Below are 18,813 nucleotides of genomic sequence, written 5' to 3'. Positions count from 1 at the left end.
TCTTCTAGCATGCATGAAGCCCTGGGTTTGATTCCTTGGTACCACATACACAGAAAAAGCCAGAAGTGGCTTGAGCCTGTGGCTCAAGTGGTAGAGTGCTAGCCTTGAGCAAAAAGGCCCTGAGTACAGTGCCCAGGCCCTGAGTACAAGCCCCAGGACAGGCAAAAAAAAAAAAAGGAAGGAAGGAAGGAAGGCGAGATGGGGGACGGAGGAAAGGAGGAGTCCGAGGGGCCCCTTTCTTCCTCTAGAGTCTAGACCTTTCTGAGCTCAGCCTTGACAGGAAACTGAAGGTTGATCCAGACCAAAAGCAAAAAAGTTTTTATTTCAAAAGTAAGGAAACCCCCTTTACGAGGGTGAGTCTCTCCAGGGCGGGAAGTAGGTGCAAGGCCCCTCCGTGGGCCCTGCGGGTGGGGTGACCTTCAGTCTGGGCTCCTCCGCCTCCCGCAGGCCCCTGGGCCTCTGGGGAGCTTGGCGTCACCATCTAGAACGGAGTCCACACTGGGAACTGGGAAGCCAAGGTGCCCAGGACGGAACCTCTCTGGCTGTGGCTGCCACTGGGGGAGTTGCCCAGGAGGGGCTGGCTGCGGCCTGCTCCCTGTGCCCTTTGTGTCAAGCGTGTCCCCAAGGTCACACAGCTTGCGAGAGGCCGCTCTCACTGTCCCAGCCCTTAACCCTCAGACATTCATGAGCCTGCTTCCACCTGGAAGCTTCAAATCACAGGTCTCAAAAGTCAAAGAAAAGGAAAGCGAGGACTGGGGTGGGGAGAGGGGTCCCAGGCCTGGTGACCCTGCTGGGGTGGGGAGAGAGGAGGGCGGGGAGAGGGGAGGGCTGTATCTGGCAGTTCCAGGTACTTGCTGGCTACCCTGGACTGTGTACCCCCTCCCTCCCTGGGGTCCCAGGTTGCAGGTGGCAGGAATGGGGGCACACTGGGGCCTGGGAGTGCCCCCCCCGCAGGTTCCCCTCAAAGGTCTAGGCAGCACAGTCCAGGCTGCAGTAGTCAGCGGTGGCAAAGAGTCTGAGCACGTTGACTAGAGGGAACATGAGCAGCGCCCCGACCAGCGAGCCCAGCTGCACCGCCGCCCCGCACCACACGAGGGCGCTGCGGCTCCGGTCCCGCAGGATCACGCCCAGCATCACCTTGATGTAGCTGAGAAAGGCAATGAAGAGGACCCAGGACAGCACCTGTGGGAAGGGTGGTCCAGAGGAAGGGGAGGGAGGGTCAGTGTCAGGGAGACCCGCCGGGGTGGCTCAGCGGAGCGGCAGAGGGTCCCCTCGAGGGCACAGGGGGTGCAGGGTGGCTCTCCTCCCACACTATCCTGGGCACACTGGCCAGAAGGGCACGGCCACCACTCTCATGGTCAGATGAGGGTGGCATGTGGAGAAACGCGGGGACCAGTCACCTCCCTCCCCTGAGCCAGCACAGTAAACTCAGGCTGAGTGGCCATCTCGGAGGCTTTGGTCAGTAAGAAGAGGGGTTCTTGGTGGTGGTGGCGGGGCAGGCAGAGGGCAGGGGATACTTACAATAAGGACTTCCCCACCCCAATGGCCCTGCAGAAGCGGGCAGGGGCTCAGCACAGCCATGGCCATGTTATAGGCTCCAAAGCCAGTGCCCAGCAGCGTGAGGGCCCCCAAGGTCAGCAGAGACCTAGGGAGAGGAGAGGAGGTGAGTGACAGAGGTGGAGCGTAAGCCTGGCCCCTCTACCCCTAGGCCACTGTGAATGGCCTACCTCTGTGGGGTGAAAGTTTACATCCTTATGGAAACTGCAGGCTGCCAGGCTCACAGTGGGACGGCAGACTCCTAAGGGTCAGGGTGACAGTGATGGCCCCAGCTTCCTCCCAGCAAGGAAACCGGTGGCTGGGTGCCCATGGCTCACACCTGTATTCCTAGCTATTCATGCAGGAGGCTGAGATTTGAGGATTACAGTTTGAAACCAGCGTGGACAGGAAAGTCCATGAGGCCCTTATTGCTAATAAACTAGTGAAGAACAACAACCAAAATAAAAGCTGGGCCTGTAATCCTAGCTACTCAGGAGGCTGAGATCTGAGGATCCCAGTTCAAAGCCAGCCTGGGCACTAAAGTCTGTGAGACTCTTATCTCCAGTCAGCCACTAGAAAACCGGAAGTGATGCTGTGGCTCAAGGGGTAGGGCAGTAGCCTTGAGCTGACGAGCTCAGGGCCAGTACCCAGGTCCAGGTCCACACACACACAAAAGCTGGAAATGGAGCTGTAGCTCAAGTGGCAGAACCCCAGCCTTGGGTGGGGGCGGAGAAGAAGCTCAGGGACAGTGCTGAGACCTGAATTTAAGGCCTAGGCGCAGGGCCCACATGCACGCATAGTTTTGCTGGGGTGTGAGTGTGTGGAGAAGGATCATCACCCTCTTTTGTGATTGGGATGGCAGGTGTGTGCTACTGCACACAGCAAAGCACACACATGGAACCAGGCCCCATGCAGCCTGACGGGGAATGGGGGGGGGGTCTTCTGGGGTGTGTGGTTTTGGAATGAAGTGCTAGGAGACCCATCCCCTGGGTTTCCTAGGGCCAAGCAGGGATACCTGGTAGGCAGGAATATGGAGAGGAAGCAGGCGAGAGGGCTGGCCACAGAGCTGAGGGTGGCAGCCAGGTGGTAGGCCACGGGCCCGTAGGGCAGGCAGGAGTAAGACTGCACAGAAGGCAGGACGCCATTGGTGAGCGCATTGACAAAGGCCACCACAGTGTAGATGAAGGCCAGCTGGGCCGGGTGGAGCGGGGCTGCCTTCTGCTCCAGATGCTCCCCGCCTTTGCTGCTGTCTCCAGGGCCTGGGGACCCCACGTCCATCTCTTCTCGTGGCCGGATGGAGTGGAGGGTGACCTGGGATTGCAGGAGGTCCTCTATGGAGCCTTGCCGGCCGCCAGGCCACCGCTGGAGGAGGAAGAAGGCCACGAGGCAGCACAGCATCATGAAGGACAGCAGCAAGAAGAAGACCAGGGGGGAGAAGCGGGCGGGCAGGTAGCGGCTCTCCAGGTGAGATGACAGAGAGGGGCTGCCAGGTCCCTGGGGGAGAGAGCAGGGCAGGGTCAGTCACGTGCCTGGGGGAGGGGGAAGGCGGGGATGCAGGGGCAACAACTGCAACCTCCAGAGAGAATGGACTAGTGAGCAATGGATGAGTAACAGAGAAGACTGTTCTCAGCAACGCACCTGTAGCCCCCCCATTCCATGCACCCCGAGGCTCAGGGCCCTAAATCTCACTGCACCTACCCAGCTCTCCCAATAGATGCCTGTGGCCTTGGCCATTTCAAACTGGTGGTTTTGAGAGAGGATAAGGAGAGGAGCAGCTCTGTAGAGATGCTCATGTGAACAGGAAGTGACCACCGGTGCAGGAAGGCCATCTGCACCAGAGATGCTTTAACTCCATTTGTAACAGGCAGCCTTTACTATCTCCCGTACAATCACTCCTGCACAGTGTTCCACCAGCTGAAGACCCAGGCCCCTGGGCCTCGCTACAGCTCAGGGTGCCGAGCTCCGGTCCCTCTCGTAGCTTTTTGAGTCTCCAGATGTCCCCACCCAAGTAAAACAGTGTTTCTATTCATTCTCTCCCTTTTTCCCTCCCTCTCCCTCTCTCTCTCTTTCTTTTCCTGGGACTTGAACTCAGGGCGTAGGCACTATCCCTGAGTTATTTTATTGCTCAAGCGTAGTGCTCTACCACTTGAGCCACAGTGCCACTTCTGGCCTCTTCTGTTAAAGTGGTCCTGAGGAATGGAATCCAGGGCTTCATGCATGCTAGGCAAACACTCTACCACTCAACCACATTCCCAAGCCCAGTCTTTCTATTCTTAATTTGCATGTATCACTTTTTTGGGGGTCATAGGACTTGAACTCAGGGCCTGGGAGCCGTCTTTGAACTCTTTTGCTCTACCACTTTGAGCCACAGTGCCACTTCTGATTTTCTGGTGGTTCATTGGCGATAAAAGTCTCATGGACTTTTCCTGCCCGGGCTGGCTTTGAACCTTGATCCTCTGATGTCAGCCTCCTGAATAGCTAGGATTACAGACATGAGCCACCAGCTTCCTTCTGTTCTGGGCTTGAGCTCAGGGCCTGAGCACTGTCCTTGGACTTTCTCAAGGCTAGAGCTCTACCACTTGAGCCTCAGCACCACTTCCGGCTTTTTTCTATATGTGGTACCGAGGAATCAAACCCGGGTCTTCATGCATGCTAGGCAAGCACTTTAACCACTAGGCCAAACTCCCGGCCCCTTCCTTCTGTTCTTAAACTGGTCTTTAATCTGTAGCCCATCACAATAAAAGGCTGAGGGAGTCTGTTCCCTCTGCACCTGGGGTCAGGCACAGCGGGCAATGGCCCCACACCCCGCTGGGTACCTGGGTGACATGGGTTTCTCTGGTGGTCAGAGGACTCAGGGTGGCATCGGCTGCCTGGGTGACGTTCACACAGGTGCTGATACCCGAGCCTTGGATGAGAGCCACGAGCGCGGGCAGGAGGCCGCTGAAGCCCTCGCCCACAAAGAAGGTGGTGAGGTAATAGGTAGGCAGGCGGCTCATGAAGGGCAGGAAAGTGACGGAGGAGGTGCAGTCCACCAGGGCCAGGAAGAAGGTGAGGACAATGAAGGTGATGCTGTGGCGACCGCCCATCACCCAGGAGGTGGTGTTCCAGAGGAAGGCCAGGAGGATGCAGGCGACCGTGCCCACGCCCAGGATGGCGAAGATAACCGGGACCTCGGAAAGGCAGCCGGGCCGGAAGCGGTGCAGCAGGGTGACCAGGAGGGGCCCGATGTTGGCCAGCTGGATGACCACGGTGAGGTAGGAGGGCAGGTACCAGCCCTCAGGCAGCTCCACCACCAGCAGGGGCAGCTCCACCCAGAGCCCATTGATGGCCACCCAGGAACCCATCCCGAAGACACAGACCAGCAGGTGGACCAGCAGGGCCATGGCGCCGCTGCCTCCGTCGTCCAGATCAGCCTGCAAGAGAACGGCAGACGGGGACACCAGGTGAGAGAGGTCAAGTGCATCATCCGGGAGACACTCTTTATACGTTTTATTCCCAGGAGCCAGCTGGCTTTTTATTAGCCGAACGTGCAGATAAATTCCTGTGAGTGTGACTAACCTTTCTAAGTGTGACTCGTAAACCCAGGGGCAGCGGAAGCAAAGCCCAATACTTGGGGAAACACGTAACACCAAACAAGGAAGCAAATAAAAAATTAAAAAAAAAAACTAGCAAAGTCAAGAAACTGAAATGACAACCTGGGAGGTATTTGTGACATAAATCACTGATGAAAAGGTTTATTTTCAAGCCAAAAGTGGCCCTGTGGCTCAAGTGGTAGAGTGCTAGCCTTGAGCAAAAGAAACACAGGGACAGCGCTCAAGTCTAGGACTGGCAAAAAAAAAAATGCCTATTTTCCTAATTTATAAAGAATTTGTCTGGGTATAGGCAGCTCACACCTGTTAATCCTGGCTACTCAAGAGGCTGAGATTGGAGGATCATAGTTTGAAACTAGTCCCAGTAGAAATGTCCTAAGGATTCTTATTCCAATTAACCAGCAAAAAGCTGGAAGTGGAGGTATGGCTCAAGTGGTAGACTATCAACTTTGAGTGAAAAAGCTAAGTGATATAGCACCCAGGCTCCGAGTTCAAGCTCCAAATACTGGCACTGGCGCTGGCACACTCACATATACATTTTACAAATCAACAACAAAAGACCGTTACAAAGTGGGCCAGCAGTTTTGTATCAAGAACACGCTATGGGCAGTTTAGAGGAAAAAGCTTGCTTCTCCTCACCATGGGAAAGTGATTCCATGATGTCATTTCTCATCACAAATGTGTCCCAAAGACAAAGATTGCCTTCCCTGGACAAAATGTTTGTTGTATATAATTATTATTGCAGGACTAAGGCTGGGGAAGGGGTTAATCTCGCTAGCTGACAAGGAACAGTCTCCAGGCTGCACTGGTAAGGGAACAGAAACAAGCGGAGACAGACAGAGGAGGAAGATACTTTTTTTTTTTTTTTTTTTGCCAGTCCGGGGCCTTGAACTCAGGGCCTGAGCCCTGTCCGTGGACTTTCTCAAGGCTAGAGCTCTACCACTTGAGCCCTACCACCACTTTCAGCTTTTTAGTTCAAAGCCAGCCCAGGTTGAAAGTCTGTGACACTCTTATCTCCAATTAACCACCAGAAAACCGGAAGTGGTACTGTGGCTCAAAGTAGTAGAGCATTAGCCTTGAGCTGAAGAGCTACGGACAGCATTCAGGCCCAGAGTTTAAGCCCCATAACTGACAAAAAAAAAAAAAAAAAACCCAAACAAAATCCCACTTTTTATTTATGAAGTACATGAACATATTGCCTAACTACAAAAACACATTTACTTGAAATAAAATTTCAATTTCATTTTTTTTTTTTTTTGGTGCTGGTCCTCAGGCCTGAACTCAGGGTCTAGGCCCTGTCCCTGAATTTTTTGCTCAAGGCTAATACTTTGTCACTTGAGCCAAAGCTCCATCCATTTCTAGCCTATTGCTGGTTAATTAGAGGTAACAGTCTCACAGAGTTCCTGGCCCAGGCTGGCTTTGAACCATGATCCTCAGATCTCAGCCATTTGAGTAGCTAGGATTACAGGTGTGAGCCCCCAGTGTCCAGCTCAATCGGTTGTGTTTTTCCCCCTCATGCAACTACAGAAAATTCTAGGGGAACAGGACTTCAGAGACCACCTACCCCAGCCCTGTGGACTAGTGTCACCCCCAGCTGAGCTGCCACCAGCTCTCTCAATTAGCATAAGGCTTCCTGTGGCTCTGCTCGTGGCACAGGCTCTCCGCTGCTGGCTGGCTGGCTGTGGGTAGCCATCTTTGCCTCTCAGGCCTTCTCACCCCCTGACAAAAGAAGAACACGGTCTTGTGTCCCTTGTGGGTCGCTGTAGGCGCACACACTGAGTTTCTGGCTCCTACAGTGCTGCCATGCAAGCGTGCACACAAATTTAAATAACAAAGTTAACCAAAAACTTCTGGCTGACTGTCAGCAAGTGTCATGCATGAAAATTAAGTTTACATTGTTATAAATGTGCTTCCTAAGAACTGTCAGAGTCATGATAGGAAAATGAAGAATTGTCTCAACAAGGCAAAATACACTGCTGCTCAGAAGGGGACGCCATCGGCTAAAAATCTGGTAAGCAAGTAGTCTGCTCAGGCATTTATCCTTACAGCTGCAGGCCCCACCCCTCTGCTCAGATTGGTCAAGCTCAGGTTTACAGTCTGCTCACGGGTGGCTATTTTGAACAGGGGCAAATGCATTTACAAAAAGTGAATTTGAGGGGCCGGGAGTTTGGCCTAGTGGTTAAAGTGCTTGCCTAGCATGCACGAAGACCTGGGTTCGATTCCTCGGTACCACATACGTAGGAAAAAAAAAAAAGCCAGAAGTGGTGCTGAGGCTCAAGTGGTAGAGCTGTAGCCTTGAGAAAGTCTGAGGACAGTGCTCAGGCCCTGAGCTCAAGCCCGGGACTGGCAAAAAAAAAAAAAAGTGAATTTGAAATAAGATAAAGTGTTCTCAAGTAATCCCCAAATATACCCACACCCTCTGCTATTTCTAGAACAGTCTAGGTTATGCTGTGATTCCATCGGGAAAAGAAAACAGTTTAAGATTAAAACCTTACATTTTACAAATTCTTTGTTATCTGAAGCACTTCCTCCTTTCCTTAACAAGAGCCAAGCCACCGGGCCAAAGCAGGAACTTTCAGGCAATACACTTTCATAGAAAGGCTCGGGGTCCTAATTACTCTGGTGGCTAAGATGTGAGCATCAGAGTTTGAAGCCAACCAGGGCAGGAAGGTCCATGAGATTTATCTCCCATTCACCGCCAGAAAATCAGACGTGGAGCTGTGGCGCAAAGTGCTAGTCTTGAATGAAAAAGCTCAGGGACAATGCTCAGGCCCTGAATTCAAGCCCCATGACCACCACCAAAAACAACACACAGAAAAGACCATTTTTCTCACACTGATTAGTAAAACTGTGACAGGAAACATCACCCCCTCCAGGATGTTCTGGCAGAGGCTCCAGCACAGAAAGCTCCTCCCATGGCAGAGGGAGACAGGCCCTGGAACCGGCCTGGCAGAGGCTGAAGTATGATCACCCGGCAGGTTTGCTTCCCTCTTGCCTTTTCCTTCTTTAAATTTTATTTACTCTCATGATTAAATAGTTACATTTCAGTTAATCTCACCATGTAACTTAGGCTGACCTTGAACTTGGGATCCTCCTGCCTCAGCCTCCGGAGTGCGGGGATTCCAGGCATGTGCCACCACACAGGGGATGGTCCCTCCTTTTCCCATACTTTCAGGAGAGAGTCCGGGTGACCACGCCTCACCCAGAACCTCCCACACCCTGGCCACCCCCCTTTCTTAGGCTCCCACACACAGAACTTCCTGGGGGACCAAGAACGGAGGCAGTCAGACCTGCTTCCAGGCTACTCCACGGCCTTGCCACGGGGCCTTGCACAAGCTCTGTTCTCTCCCTCACAGAACTGGCTGCCAAGGGCTTCCTGCCAGGCCTGAGGACCAGAGGAGACAGCCGGGCTCCCTGGGTGCCCTGCATGCCCAGCCTCAGCCTAGAGCCCAATGTCCTCCCTCCAAGCTTCCCACAAGATCCCACCAAGAAATCTTCCCAGACCCTTACCCACAGATTGGGGTTTTGCAGCTGTACCAGGTGGCTCAACCTGTAATCCTAGCTCTCAGGAGGCTGAGATCTGAGGGTTGCAGTTCAGAGCCAGCTGGGGCACTAAAGTCTGTGAGACTTTTATCTCCAATGAATCACCAGAAAACCGGAAGTAGTGCTGTGGCTCAAGGGATAGGGCAGTAGCCTTGAGCTGAGGAGCTCAGGGACAACACCCAGACCCAGAGTTCAAGTCCCATAGTTGACAAAAAAAAGGGGGGGGGGTGAGAAGTGGGCCAGCCAGGCAAGGGCACCTGATGCTGGGAAGGCAGAAAGTCCTCCCCACCCCCACCAAAGATTCGACGCAGCTCAGGATCTGTAAGCTGGAAGCTCATTGGCCAGTGCCCAGTTGGCAGGTGTGATTTTGGTTCACTCAGTGTTTTCAATCACCCAAGTCATCGAAACTCAGGGTTTCTAGGTTCTCAGGAAAACTGACATGACAACCTGGCTGTCTTTAATGTAGGTCTCCTGGGCTCCCCTGCAGGTAAGACCATCCATCCTTGTTCGGGTCTTGGGGCAGCCTGCTTTTCCTTAATTTTACTGCCTGGAAATCAGGTATGATGAACAGAACTCAAGAGGAGGCTAGCTAAACTTGCTTGGGGTCTGCAGCAGAGAGTTGACTCCCGGCTCCCGACCTCCCCCTCCCCCCCGCAAAAAAATAAAAACCCAACAAAAGTAGCTATTTAGACACACCTTAAATCTTTTTTTGGGGGGGGGGTCGGTCAGAGGACTTGTACTCTAGGCCTGGCTGCTGTCCCTGAGCATTTCAGGTCAAGGCTACCGCCCTACCCCTTGAACCACAGCACCACTTCCAGTTTTCTAGTGGTTAACGGAAGCTAAGAGTCTCACTGACTTTAGTGCTGGGGATAGCTCTGAACCACGATCCTCAGATCTCAGCCTCCTGAGTAGCTAGGATTGCAGGTGTGAGCCACCGTGCCCGGCTGACACACCTTAAATCTTAAGAGTAAACTTAGGAACAAAGGTCTTCCAGAGAGAGAGAGAGAGAGAGAGAGAGAGAGAGAGAGAGAGAGAGAGAGAGAGAGAGAGAGAGAGAGAGAGAGAGAGAGAGAACAGGAATGGATGGGGAGAGAAAAGGTGGAGCTCTTCCTGTAGGATATGGTGGCAAAGTATAAGTGGGGAGCAGAGCCCTTTCAATGGGTAGCCGGCCTTGTGTGCTTTTCTATTTGAAACAGCCCCACCGTGGCCAGGCAGGGTAGAGGCACCAGCTCAGCCCCGAGCAGTGGAGCAAAAGCAGCAGCCAGGCCATTTAGGAGGCAATAAATGACTAAATGACAGACCTAATTGAAAGGAGGAAGTAAATAATTAAAGGAGACACCAGCCTGGACGCAGCTACCCACAAAGCTGCTGGAGTAACAGGAGCCCAGCAACGTGTCCCGTTACACATTGACAATCCCAGCTGGAGGGAACCTGGTTGGACTTCCGGGGGGCATCCTGGGACCTGAGTCTCCAGCCCCCTCCCCTCCCGCCAGCTCTCTGGGTGCTGAGCCTGCAATCACTGAGAGTCTCTGTTCTGCATTGGGAAAGGGGCATGGTCCAGTCAGGCCTGACCCTGACCTCTGCTCCCAGCTATCTCTGAAGTCCTCTCAGGCTGGGGACACAGTGAGGAGCAGACAACCCCGAGGAGGGGATGGGTGTGGGGATGCCCCTGCCCTCCAAGCCAGTGGAAGGGGCAGCATGTGCAAAGGCCTGCAGATGTTTCAGAATGGTAAGGAGGAGCACAGCACCTCTGGCCCTCAGAAGGCATGGTGTATGAAAGACATGCACCTGTATCTTCTGCCTTGAGGTCTCTTCCATTCATTCACTCTTAGGGAACAACTCCTGCCTGCTCTAAGGAGTGTGAGGAAAGCGGTCACTAAGAAAAATAGAAAACAAGGGCTCAGAGAGAAGCCAAGCTGGGTGGTGGAAGTGGAGGTATGCACTGTGGCTAGTGAGAGAAGGTCCAGGGTGGAGACAGCAAGTGCAAAGGCCCTGGGGTGGGGCCTTTCTGTTTCTGAAACCGATCTAAGTGTTCAAAGAACAGCTACAAGGCCCCAGTGGCTTGGCCTTGAGAATGAAAGAGACTGGAGAGTGGAGAGAAAGTCACCCCAGACCTTCAGGTGAGAGCTTCAGTGTTTTCTAATGGCCCAAAGACCCCCCTCCCCACCCCCAGGACCAGCTCTTACTTAGTGTTTCACATCCTGGCTGTGGGGAGGAGCCAGGGAGTCAGCAGGAGTAAAGGCTCTTAGCCGCCTCCGCTGGGCTCACACCTGTAATCCTAGCCGGCCACTCAGGAGGATGAGACCTGGAGGGTTGAGGTTTAAAGCCAGACTCTAGCCAAAAGCCAGGCAGCCTCAAGTGGTAAAACACAAGTCCAGTAAGCAAGCCAACCAACAAGAGCGACCTCAAGGTCCACAGCTCAAGCCCTGTATCAGCAACACACCAATGACATACCAAAACCAACCCAAGAAAGAGCAATGCAGACTGGGCACCATGCTACGTTCTCCTCCATGTCACCTTCGCAGCAATCCCCAGCAGTGCTTGGGAGCCTCTTTCAGGGGAGAAAACAGGCCGGGAAAGGAGTTCACCTGAGATCACACAGCCTCTCTGCTATGAGGTGAGGCTTAGGCCCATGTGGCAGCCTGGACAGGAGGAGGCCCCTCTATCTGCCACAGCCTCCCTGGCATTGGGGCTGGGATGGGGGAGAAATGGAGGAACAGGGCCCTTCTGTGGGTCTAGATACTGGAAATCAGAGGGTCAGGCCTGCCCGCAGCAGACCTCATGTTCCATGGAGGAGCCACAAGGCTACACCGTGTTCCATTAGCTTACTGGTATGTATTGGCCTTTCTTTTTCTTCTTTTTTTTGCCAGTCCTGGGCTTGAGCTCAGGGCCTGAGCACTGTCCTTGGACTTTCTCAAGGCTAGAGCTCTACCACTTGAGCCTCAGCACCACTTCCGGCTTCTTGCTATGCATGTGGTACGGAGGAATTGAACCCGGGTCTTCATGCATGCTAGGCAAACACTTTAACCACTAGGCCAAACTCCCGGCCCCTGTATTGGCTTGAACTCAGGGGTGCTGTCCCTGAGCCTCTTTGTGTTCAAGGCTAGTGTTCCACCACTTGAGCCACAGTACCACTTCCAGCTTTGCAGATAAAGAGTCTCACAGGGACTTGAACTGTGACCCTCAGATCTCAGCTTCCTGAGTAGCTAGGACTGCAGGTGTGAGCCACCAGCATCTGGCTTTGACTTTCCTTTCTTGTGTGACTGAGGCTGGGGCTCCAGACCCATCCCAGCCCTCTTGCTTAGTTCTGAATGAAACCCTGGGCACCCCAGGCCCAAGAGGGGGGCAGGAGATCCAGAGTGGAGTCCTCGTTGTGGGGGGGCTGGTGGGCTCCTACCTATATGTGACCCTCCCGGGGGGTCTAGCAGCTTCCAGGTCTCTCTGTCCCTGCCGCCAGCCACCAGCTCAGTCACACACCCCTTTACCCTGGTCTATATGGCAAGCATAGGTCTCAGGGGGCCTCTTCCCCATCCCCTGGGCAGCATCTGGTCTGCCCAGGGCTGGGTCCCCGGCTCCCTCCACACCCCCTCCCAGCCAGGTTCTTGACGTGGGCAGATAAGCTAGCAGCTGGTGGACATAGAGCCAGGAGAACTGGACCCAGCCACCTGGGATGGGGTCGGCCAGCCACGATGGCCCAGGGCAGAGCCGGCTAGCAGCCTGGGTGCTGGGCCATGCATGCGAGTGAGGCTGCCCTGCTGCTGCAGGCTTCTGCCTGGGCCCTGGGCCTGGCCTTCACCAACCGGCCGGACAGAGAACAGGGTGGCTTTTGTAGGCAGGTTAGGGAGGCAGCGAGGCCCACAGCTGAACCCTAGTGGGAGAGGCTGGAGATAAGATGGGGGAGAGAGAGACAGAGGGACAGAAAGAACTAACAGCAAAAAGCAGAAATTCACAGAAAGAGGGAGGGGTAGAGAACAAGGAAGGAGACACTGAGGCAGAGAAAGAGGCCCAGGAGGGACTGGGTGCTGGGCTCTACGTGTGGTGGGCGTCCTGTCAGGCCAGTCCTCACCTGTCCTTCATCCCCAGTGTCCCCCTTGAACGATGAGGGGGCCCTGCCCACCGGCCGTGTCAGCCTGTGGGCCTCATCTGCCCTGCTGTGTGGCCTCGGGCCAGTGCCTGCCCTCTCTGCGCCTCTCTGTGGGTCTAGAATGCCGGGGCCTGGGGGGTCTGGGGGGCTTGGGGGTCTGGGGGGCCAGGGGGCCTGGGGGGCCTGGGGTCCTGAGGGTCTGGGGTCCTGGGGGTCTGGGGTCCTGAGGGTCTGGGGTCCTGGGGGTCTGGGGTCCTGAGGGTCTGGGGTCCTGGGGGCTTGGGGTCCTGGGGGTCTGGGGTCCTGGGGGTCTGGGGTCCTGAGGGTCTGGGGGGCCTGGGGTCCTGGGAGGCCTGGGGGTCTGGGGGGCCTGGGGGTCTGGGGGGCCAGGGGGTCTGGGGGCCTGGGGGTCTGGGGGCCTGGGAGTCTGGGGGGCCAGGGGGCCTGGGGGTCTGGGGGGCCTGGGGGTCTGGGGTCCTGGGAGGCCTGGGGGTCCTGGAGTCCTGGGAGGCCTGGGGGTCTGGGGTCCTGAGGGTCTGGGGACCTGGGAGTCTGGGGGCCTGGGGGCCGGGCTGCCCGAGCGGCCGGGGGGAAGCGCGCCGAGGCCGGCCTGGCACGCAGCCCCAGCGCTCCCGTCCCTCCTCCCTCCCCTCCGACGGGGCCGGGAAAGGCGTCCGGCCTCCCCCGTCCCGGAAGCCGGCGGGGCATCGAAGCGGGGCCGGGGCCCATCCCGCCCGGACCCGGAGCCCGGCTGCTGGCCCGAGCCGGCCGAGCCCGTCTGGAGCCGCGGGTGGGCGGGGTGGGGACGCCGGCGAGGCTCCGCAGCGCCCCGCCGCGGCCCCGGCTCCGGCCCGCCCGCCGCCCCGGCCTCCCCCGACCTGACCCGGCAGCTGCCAGGAGGGGAAAGGCCGCGCCCGCCGTGCCCGCCGCGCCCCGCTTACCGCCCGGCCCGGCCCGTCGGGTCCGCTCCGCGGGCCGCCCGCGCGCGCTCGGGCCGCACCTGTCCCCGCCCCGCCGGCGGGAGGAGCAGGGCGGGGCGCGGCCGCCCCACGCCCCGGCTCCGCCGGCCCGGCCGGCCGCCGGGCTCCGGCCCGCCCCGACCCCGCGGGGCCGGGCGCACCAGCCTCCTCTCCCCACCCCGGCGTCACAGAGGCGCCTGTCTCATCGGCACCCCTGCCTTTGGGGGAGTCCTATCCGCACCCCCATGTTCCAGACGAGGAAACTGAGTCCCCGAGATGGGGGCGCAGAGCCGAGCGACCCCACCTTCCAGCCGTCCTGGGCGGCCAGGGACTTGGCGGGGTCCCGGGGTGCGCCCTCGGCCGGGGCGGGCGGCTGTCACCCGTGTGCTGGGGCCAGGGGGGCCGCCCTGGGCGGCGGGGTCCCGGGCTTGAACTCAGGGCCTCGGGTTTCAGGCCCACGTCCGGGCTTGTGGTGATCCATGGCCTCTCCTGCCCTGCCTGGCTTTGAACTTGGATCCTCAGCAGCGATCACAGGCATGCACCACCAGCGCGGGCTGCACGTTGAGGTCTAACCTCATCCCTTATTGCTGTCTCTCTTACCCGTCACCTCTTCTAGCCACAACCGGACTGCCTACCATCCTCCATGCATTTGTGGGGTGACTGTCAGCCCAGCTGGATCCTGGTGTGGGGTGAGAGAGTTCGGGAAAGGCCTGAAAGGTAGTAAAAATAACAGGAAAAGTCGTCGTCGTCTTCTCCTCCTCCTCCTCCCCCTCCTCCTCCTTCTTCCTCCTCCTCCTTCTTTCTCTTCCTCTTTTTCCTCCTCTTCTTCTCATTCTTGTGTTGTCCCTGAGCTCTTTGCACTTTTTTTTTGTAGGTCATAGGACTTGAACTCTGGGCCTGGGTGTTGTCCCTGAGCTCTTCAGCTCAAGGATACTGTCCTACCCCTTGAGATTTATTGGAGATAAATCTCACGGACGTTTTAGTGCCTGGGCTGGCTTTGAACTGCGATCCTCAGGTCCCAGCTTCCTGAATAGCTAGGATTATAGGTGTGGGCCACGGCAGCCAGCTGCACTGCACTTTTGAACCATAGTTCCACTTCCAGCAACAGGAGTCTTTTGTTTTTTGCCAGTCCTGAGGCTTGAACTTAGGGCCCAGGCATTGTCCTTAGGCTTTCTCAAGGCTAGCCCTCTACCGCTTGAGCCGCAGCACCACTTCCGGTTTTTTTCTATGTATGTGGTACTGAGGAATTGAATCTGGGTCTTCGTGCATGCTAGGAAAGCACTCTACCACTAGGCCACACTCCTGGCCCCATTTATTTATTTATTAGTTTATTTATTTTAAGGAAAGAAATACACTTTCAAGGCTGGGAACTGGTGGCTCACACCTGCAATCCTACCTACTCAGGAGACTGACATCTAGCAATGGCAGTTCAAAGCCAGTCCCAGCAGGAAGGTCCATGAGACTCTTATGTCCCAATAACCTCCACAAAATAGGAGGTGTCTCTGTGGCTCAAAGTGGTAGAGCACTGGCCTTGAGCAAAAGAGCTCTGGGACAGCATCCAGGCCTTGAGTTCAAGCTCTACAATGGACAGAAAAAAAAAAGAGGAAAAAGAAAAAAGAAATGAGCTTTCAGTGGTCTGAAAGCAGCGACCTGGGAGAAAGGCGTAGGACTTTTCCTCGGCCGGTTTTCACTACAGTGTGGAGGGACCAGAGTTACTGGAGGAAGCTGAAAGGCACATGACCCTGAGGTCAGGGGGAGGGGCCAGCTAGAGCTCAGTCAGCCTCACTGTTAACCTTAGGCTGCAGCCAAGCCTTTCATTAATCCCCTGATAGACACCTGACAGGTTCTTAAATGGTTGGAAAGTGCTGTTTACCTGATCCCCCACACCAATTACAAATAGGATAACAGCTTGGCATCTCAGCCCCATTCTCCCTCTTCCTCCCCACCCTCCCCTCGCTAGCTGGTATTGGAGCTTGAACTCAGGGCCTTGCAGTTACCTGGCTTCATTGCCCATAGCAAGCACTCAACCCCTTGAGCCACACCTCTAGCCTGGCATCTTGGCAATGGAGACTCCCAGACTTTTCTGTCCTGACTGGCTATGAACTGTTCCCCCTGTCTGTCTCCTGAGATGACCAATCCTGAGGGAATGGACTGCCACGCCCCCTGCTGCTGCCCCATTGCCTTCTAACACACCGGGGCTGTTTAAAGCTAAGGCTCCAGATAGCTGGAGGTGTCCTGATGAGCTGTAGTGCATTTCCTTTTCTCATTGATTAATCAATTAATTTGCTGTGTTGGGGACTGGACTTATGGCGCCAAGTATTCTACCACTTGAGCCATGACCCCAGTCTGTCAGTTTGGTGTGTGGCGAGGTTGTTCTTAAGTAAGCTTTTGCTCAGCTGGCTTTGGGCTGAGATCCTTTCATCTCGCCAGTAGCTGGGATTACAGGCAGGCATGGACTTTCTTAGAGTCTGGGGTTTGAACGTTTTCCTTTTCTTCTTCTTTTACAGCGCTGGCGATGAATCTTGCACCTCCAGCGCACAAGGCAGATGCTCCACCGCTGAGCCGCACAGCAGCTGCTTGGCAGGAGGTGGGCAATCAAACATACTAAACAAGGAAAGGACTTAGTGTGTTAGAATCTGAGCTCTGGAAAGAGAGGGACCTGCAATGGAGGGGAGGTGACTAGTGTGTGTGGGGGGGCACAGAGCTGGGCACAGTGGGCTGAGCCAGCTAGTCACAGTGAGGGACAGGCAGGGATCAGGGCTCAAGACCCAGGAGAGGGAGGGAGCTGTCAGTAGGCTGGCTCTGAGAGGATGTGGGCCCAGGGGACAGGCGGGGCTTTCCTACAGCTGGAGGTGTTCTATGATGCGGATGTCAGCGTGAACTTAGTCTGCTCTCCTTGCTGGCCTTTTATCATTTGCCAACAAGAACAATGTACTAAGTGGGGTGTGGTGGTATGCACTTGTACTCCCAGCACTCAGGAAGTGGAGGCAGGAGACACCAGAGCGCCAGGTCAACCAGGGCTACGTAGCAAGATCTGTCTTGTAATGAAAAATAGCTGGGCATAGTGGCTCATGCCAGGAATCCCAGCTCTTCAGGAGGTAGCAGCCAAGAGGATCATGGTTCATAGCCAGCCCCCCCCCCAAAAAAAAGCTTGTGAGACTCCCATCTTGACCTATAGCAAGCTGGCTCACAGCTGCCATCACAGCTATGGGGGAAGTGTGAAAAGGAGGGTCAAGGTTCAGAAGGACCTGGGAAAAAGTGGAGACCCAATTTGGAAAAATGAGGAAAGCCAAGAGGGCTGGAGGGGTGGCTCAGTGACAGGGCCCTCATTTCAAACCCCAGTATCGCAAAAAAAGGAAATCAAGCAAGACAGAGTAGCATGTTCCTAAAGGGAACCCTCAAATCCCCCGTCACATTTCACCTGGAAGCTTCACCTCAGACATGAGCTGAGTTCGCTCGCAGGTAGCCTGGCAGCCAGGTCCAGGACTGGAGGCACTGCTGCAGTTACCTAGAGCATCCACCAGGAGGCGCAGGAGCCCAAGGAGCACAGGGAATCTTTTTTTTTGTTCTTTTCCTTTCTCTTCCTTCTCTTTCCCTTTCTTTTCCCCTTTCCCTTTCCTTCCTTCCTTCCCTTTTCTTTTTTGCCAGTCCTGGGACTTGAACTCAGGGCTTGGGCTGTGTCCCTGAGCCAAGGCTTGTGCTCTACCACTTAAGCCACAGAACCACTTTGGTGTTTTGTTTTGAATAGTTTGTTGGAGATGAGAGTTTGATGGAGACTCTCCCATGAGAGTCTCATGGGCTGGCTTGAAGCTTCGATCCTCAGACCTCAGCCTCCTGAGTAGCTAGGATTATAGGCATGAGCCATGAGTGCCCTTTCTAAGGTACCAGCTGGCTTCCTCCTGTCTGCAAAGGAACTGGGAGGGGCCTGGGCTCCACATGGAGGGAAAGGAGGAGGGGAAAGCAAGGGAGGAGAGAGGGGCTTGAGAGAGGTCTCCAGGCAGGAAAGGACCCATCTGCTCCTGTAAGGACTTGCAGCAATCCTCTATTATAGCCAGCACGACCTCGAACCCAGGAGCTCAAGAGGCCAGAACAGGCCAGGGGTTGATCTGTAATCCTAGCTACGTAGGAGGCTGAGATTTGAAGATTGCAGTTCAAAGCCAGCCTGGGCAGGAAAGTCTATCTCTAAGTAACCACCAAATAGCTGAAGTAGAGCTGTGGCTCAAGTGGCAGAGCACCAAGCCTTAAACAAAGAAGCTCAGCAACAGTGCCCAGGCACTAGGTTCAAACACTGGTACTGGCAGAGAAAGGTGGGGGGGAGAATAGAAGAGTAGAAAAGGAGAGCAGGAAAGGGAAGGGGTGGGGAAGGGAGAGTAGGGGAGGGACCTAGAACAGCAATTGCAATTGGAAAGCAATTGCATAATAAGCATGTGGGTTCTAGTAAATCCTACACATTCTTTAGGGATGTGTGTGTGTATGTATGTATTTGTGTTGGTGGTCATGGGACTTGAACTCTGGGCCTGGGCATTGTCCCTGAGCTCTTCAGCTCTACCCCTTGAGCCACAGCACCACTTCTGGTTTTCTAGTAATTAATTGGAGATAAGAGTCTCATGGACTTTAGTGCCTGGGCTGGCTTTGAACTGAGATCCTCAGATATCAGCCTCCTGAGTAGCTAGGATTACAGGTGTGAGCCACTGTTCTTGGCATATGTATGTATTTATACACGGTGGGGGTAATAGGAAGGGGAATGGGGGGGAGGGAACTTTATCTTTCACTGATATATGTTAATTGTCCAGGAGCTAACTGTATAACCTAAAATTAAAATATTTTAAAACGAAATAATAGTAAGAGCCAGTGCTCTTTTCTGTGGCATCAGCAAAGTTCTGGCTCACAGGCCAAGGGAGGTGACATCTCCCTGGGCTTGGCTCAGCCCCAATCTGACCTTGTGACTTTGGATTTGTCCTCTGTGAAGCAGATTGTCGCCTAAGGCAACTTGTGGGGCTCTGATCAGATCACAGGTCTGGAGGAACTGGAAGGGGCGGGTGGCCTGCTGACACTTCTAGGCCTGCAGGGCAGGCAGTCCATGCTGGTGGAAATGCCACCT

At 55.2% G+C, this 18,813-nt stretch overlaps 1 protein-coding gene across 2 annotated transcripts; it reads right to left on the bottom strand.

Annotated features, from left to right (window-relative positions):
• Positions 1–302: 302 nt before the first annotated feature.
• On the bottom strand, positions 303–13,769 carry Slc52a3 (solute carrier family 52 member 3). Of its 2 annotated transcripts, none has more exons than XM_090352112.1 (5): positions 13,695–13,769; positions 4,353–4,949; positions 2,552–3,030; positions 1,522–1,645; positions 303–1,182 (listed from the first exon to the last, which is right to left on the bottom strand). In XM_090352112.1, the coding sequence occupies exons 2-5, from the start codon at positions 4,917–4,919 to the stop codon at positions 970–972; spliced, it is 1,383 nt and encodes a 460-aa protein (XP_090208238.1). In that variant the 5' UTR covers positions 4,920–4,949; positions 13,695–13,769; the 3' UTR covers positions 303–969. The 2 variants fall into 2 exon arrangements, with proteins under 2 accessions (XP_090208238.1, XP_090208239.1); XM_090352113.1 differs by lacking the exon at positions 13,695–13,769 and adding an exon at positions 7,622–7,708.
• Between the last annotated feature and the right edge of the window lie 5,044 nt (positions 13,770–18,813).

The sequence above is a fragment of the Megascapheus bottae genome, chromosome 18, assembly GCF_031878675.1.
Source record: "Megascapheus bottae isolate mThoBot1 chromosome 18, mThoBot2.hap1, whole genome shotgun sequence".
Classification (NCBI taxonomy): Eukaryota; Metazoa; Chordata; class Mammalia; order Rodentia; family Geomyidae; genus Megascapheus; species Megascapheus bottae.
The sequence above is the reverse complement of the archived record's forward strand: the minus strand, read 5'-3'. Positions and strand labels throughout refer to the sequence as shown.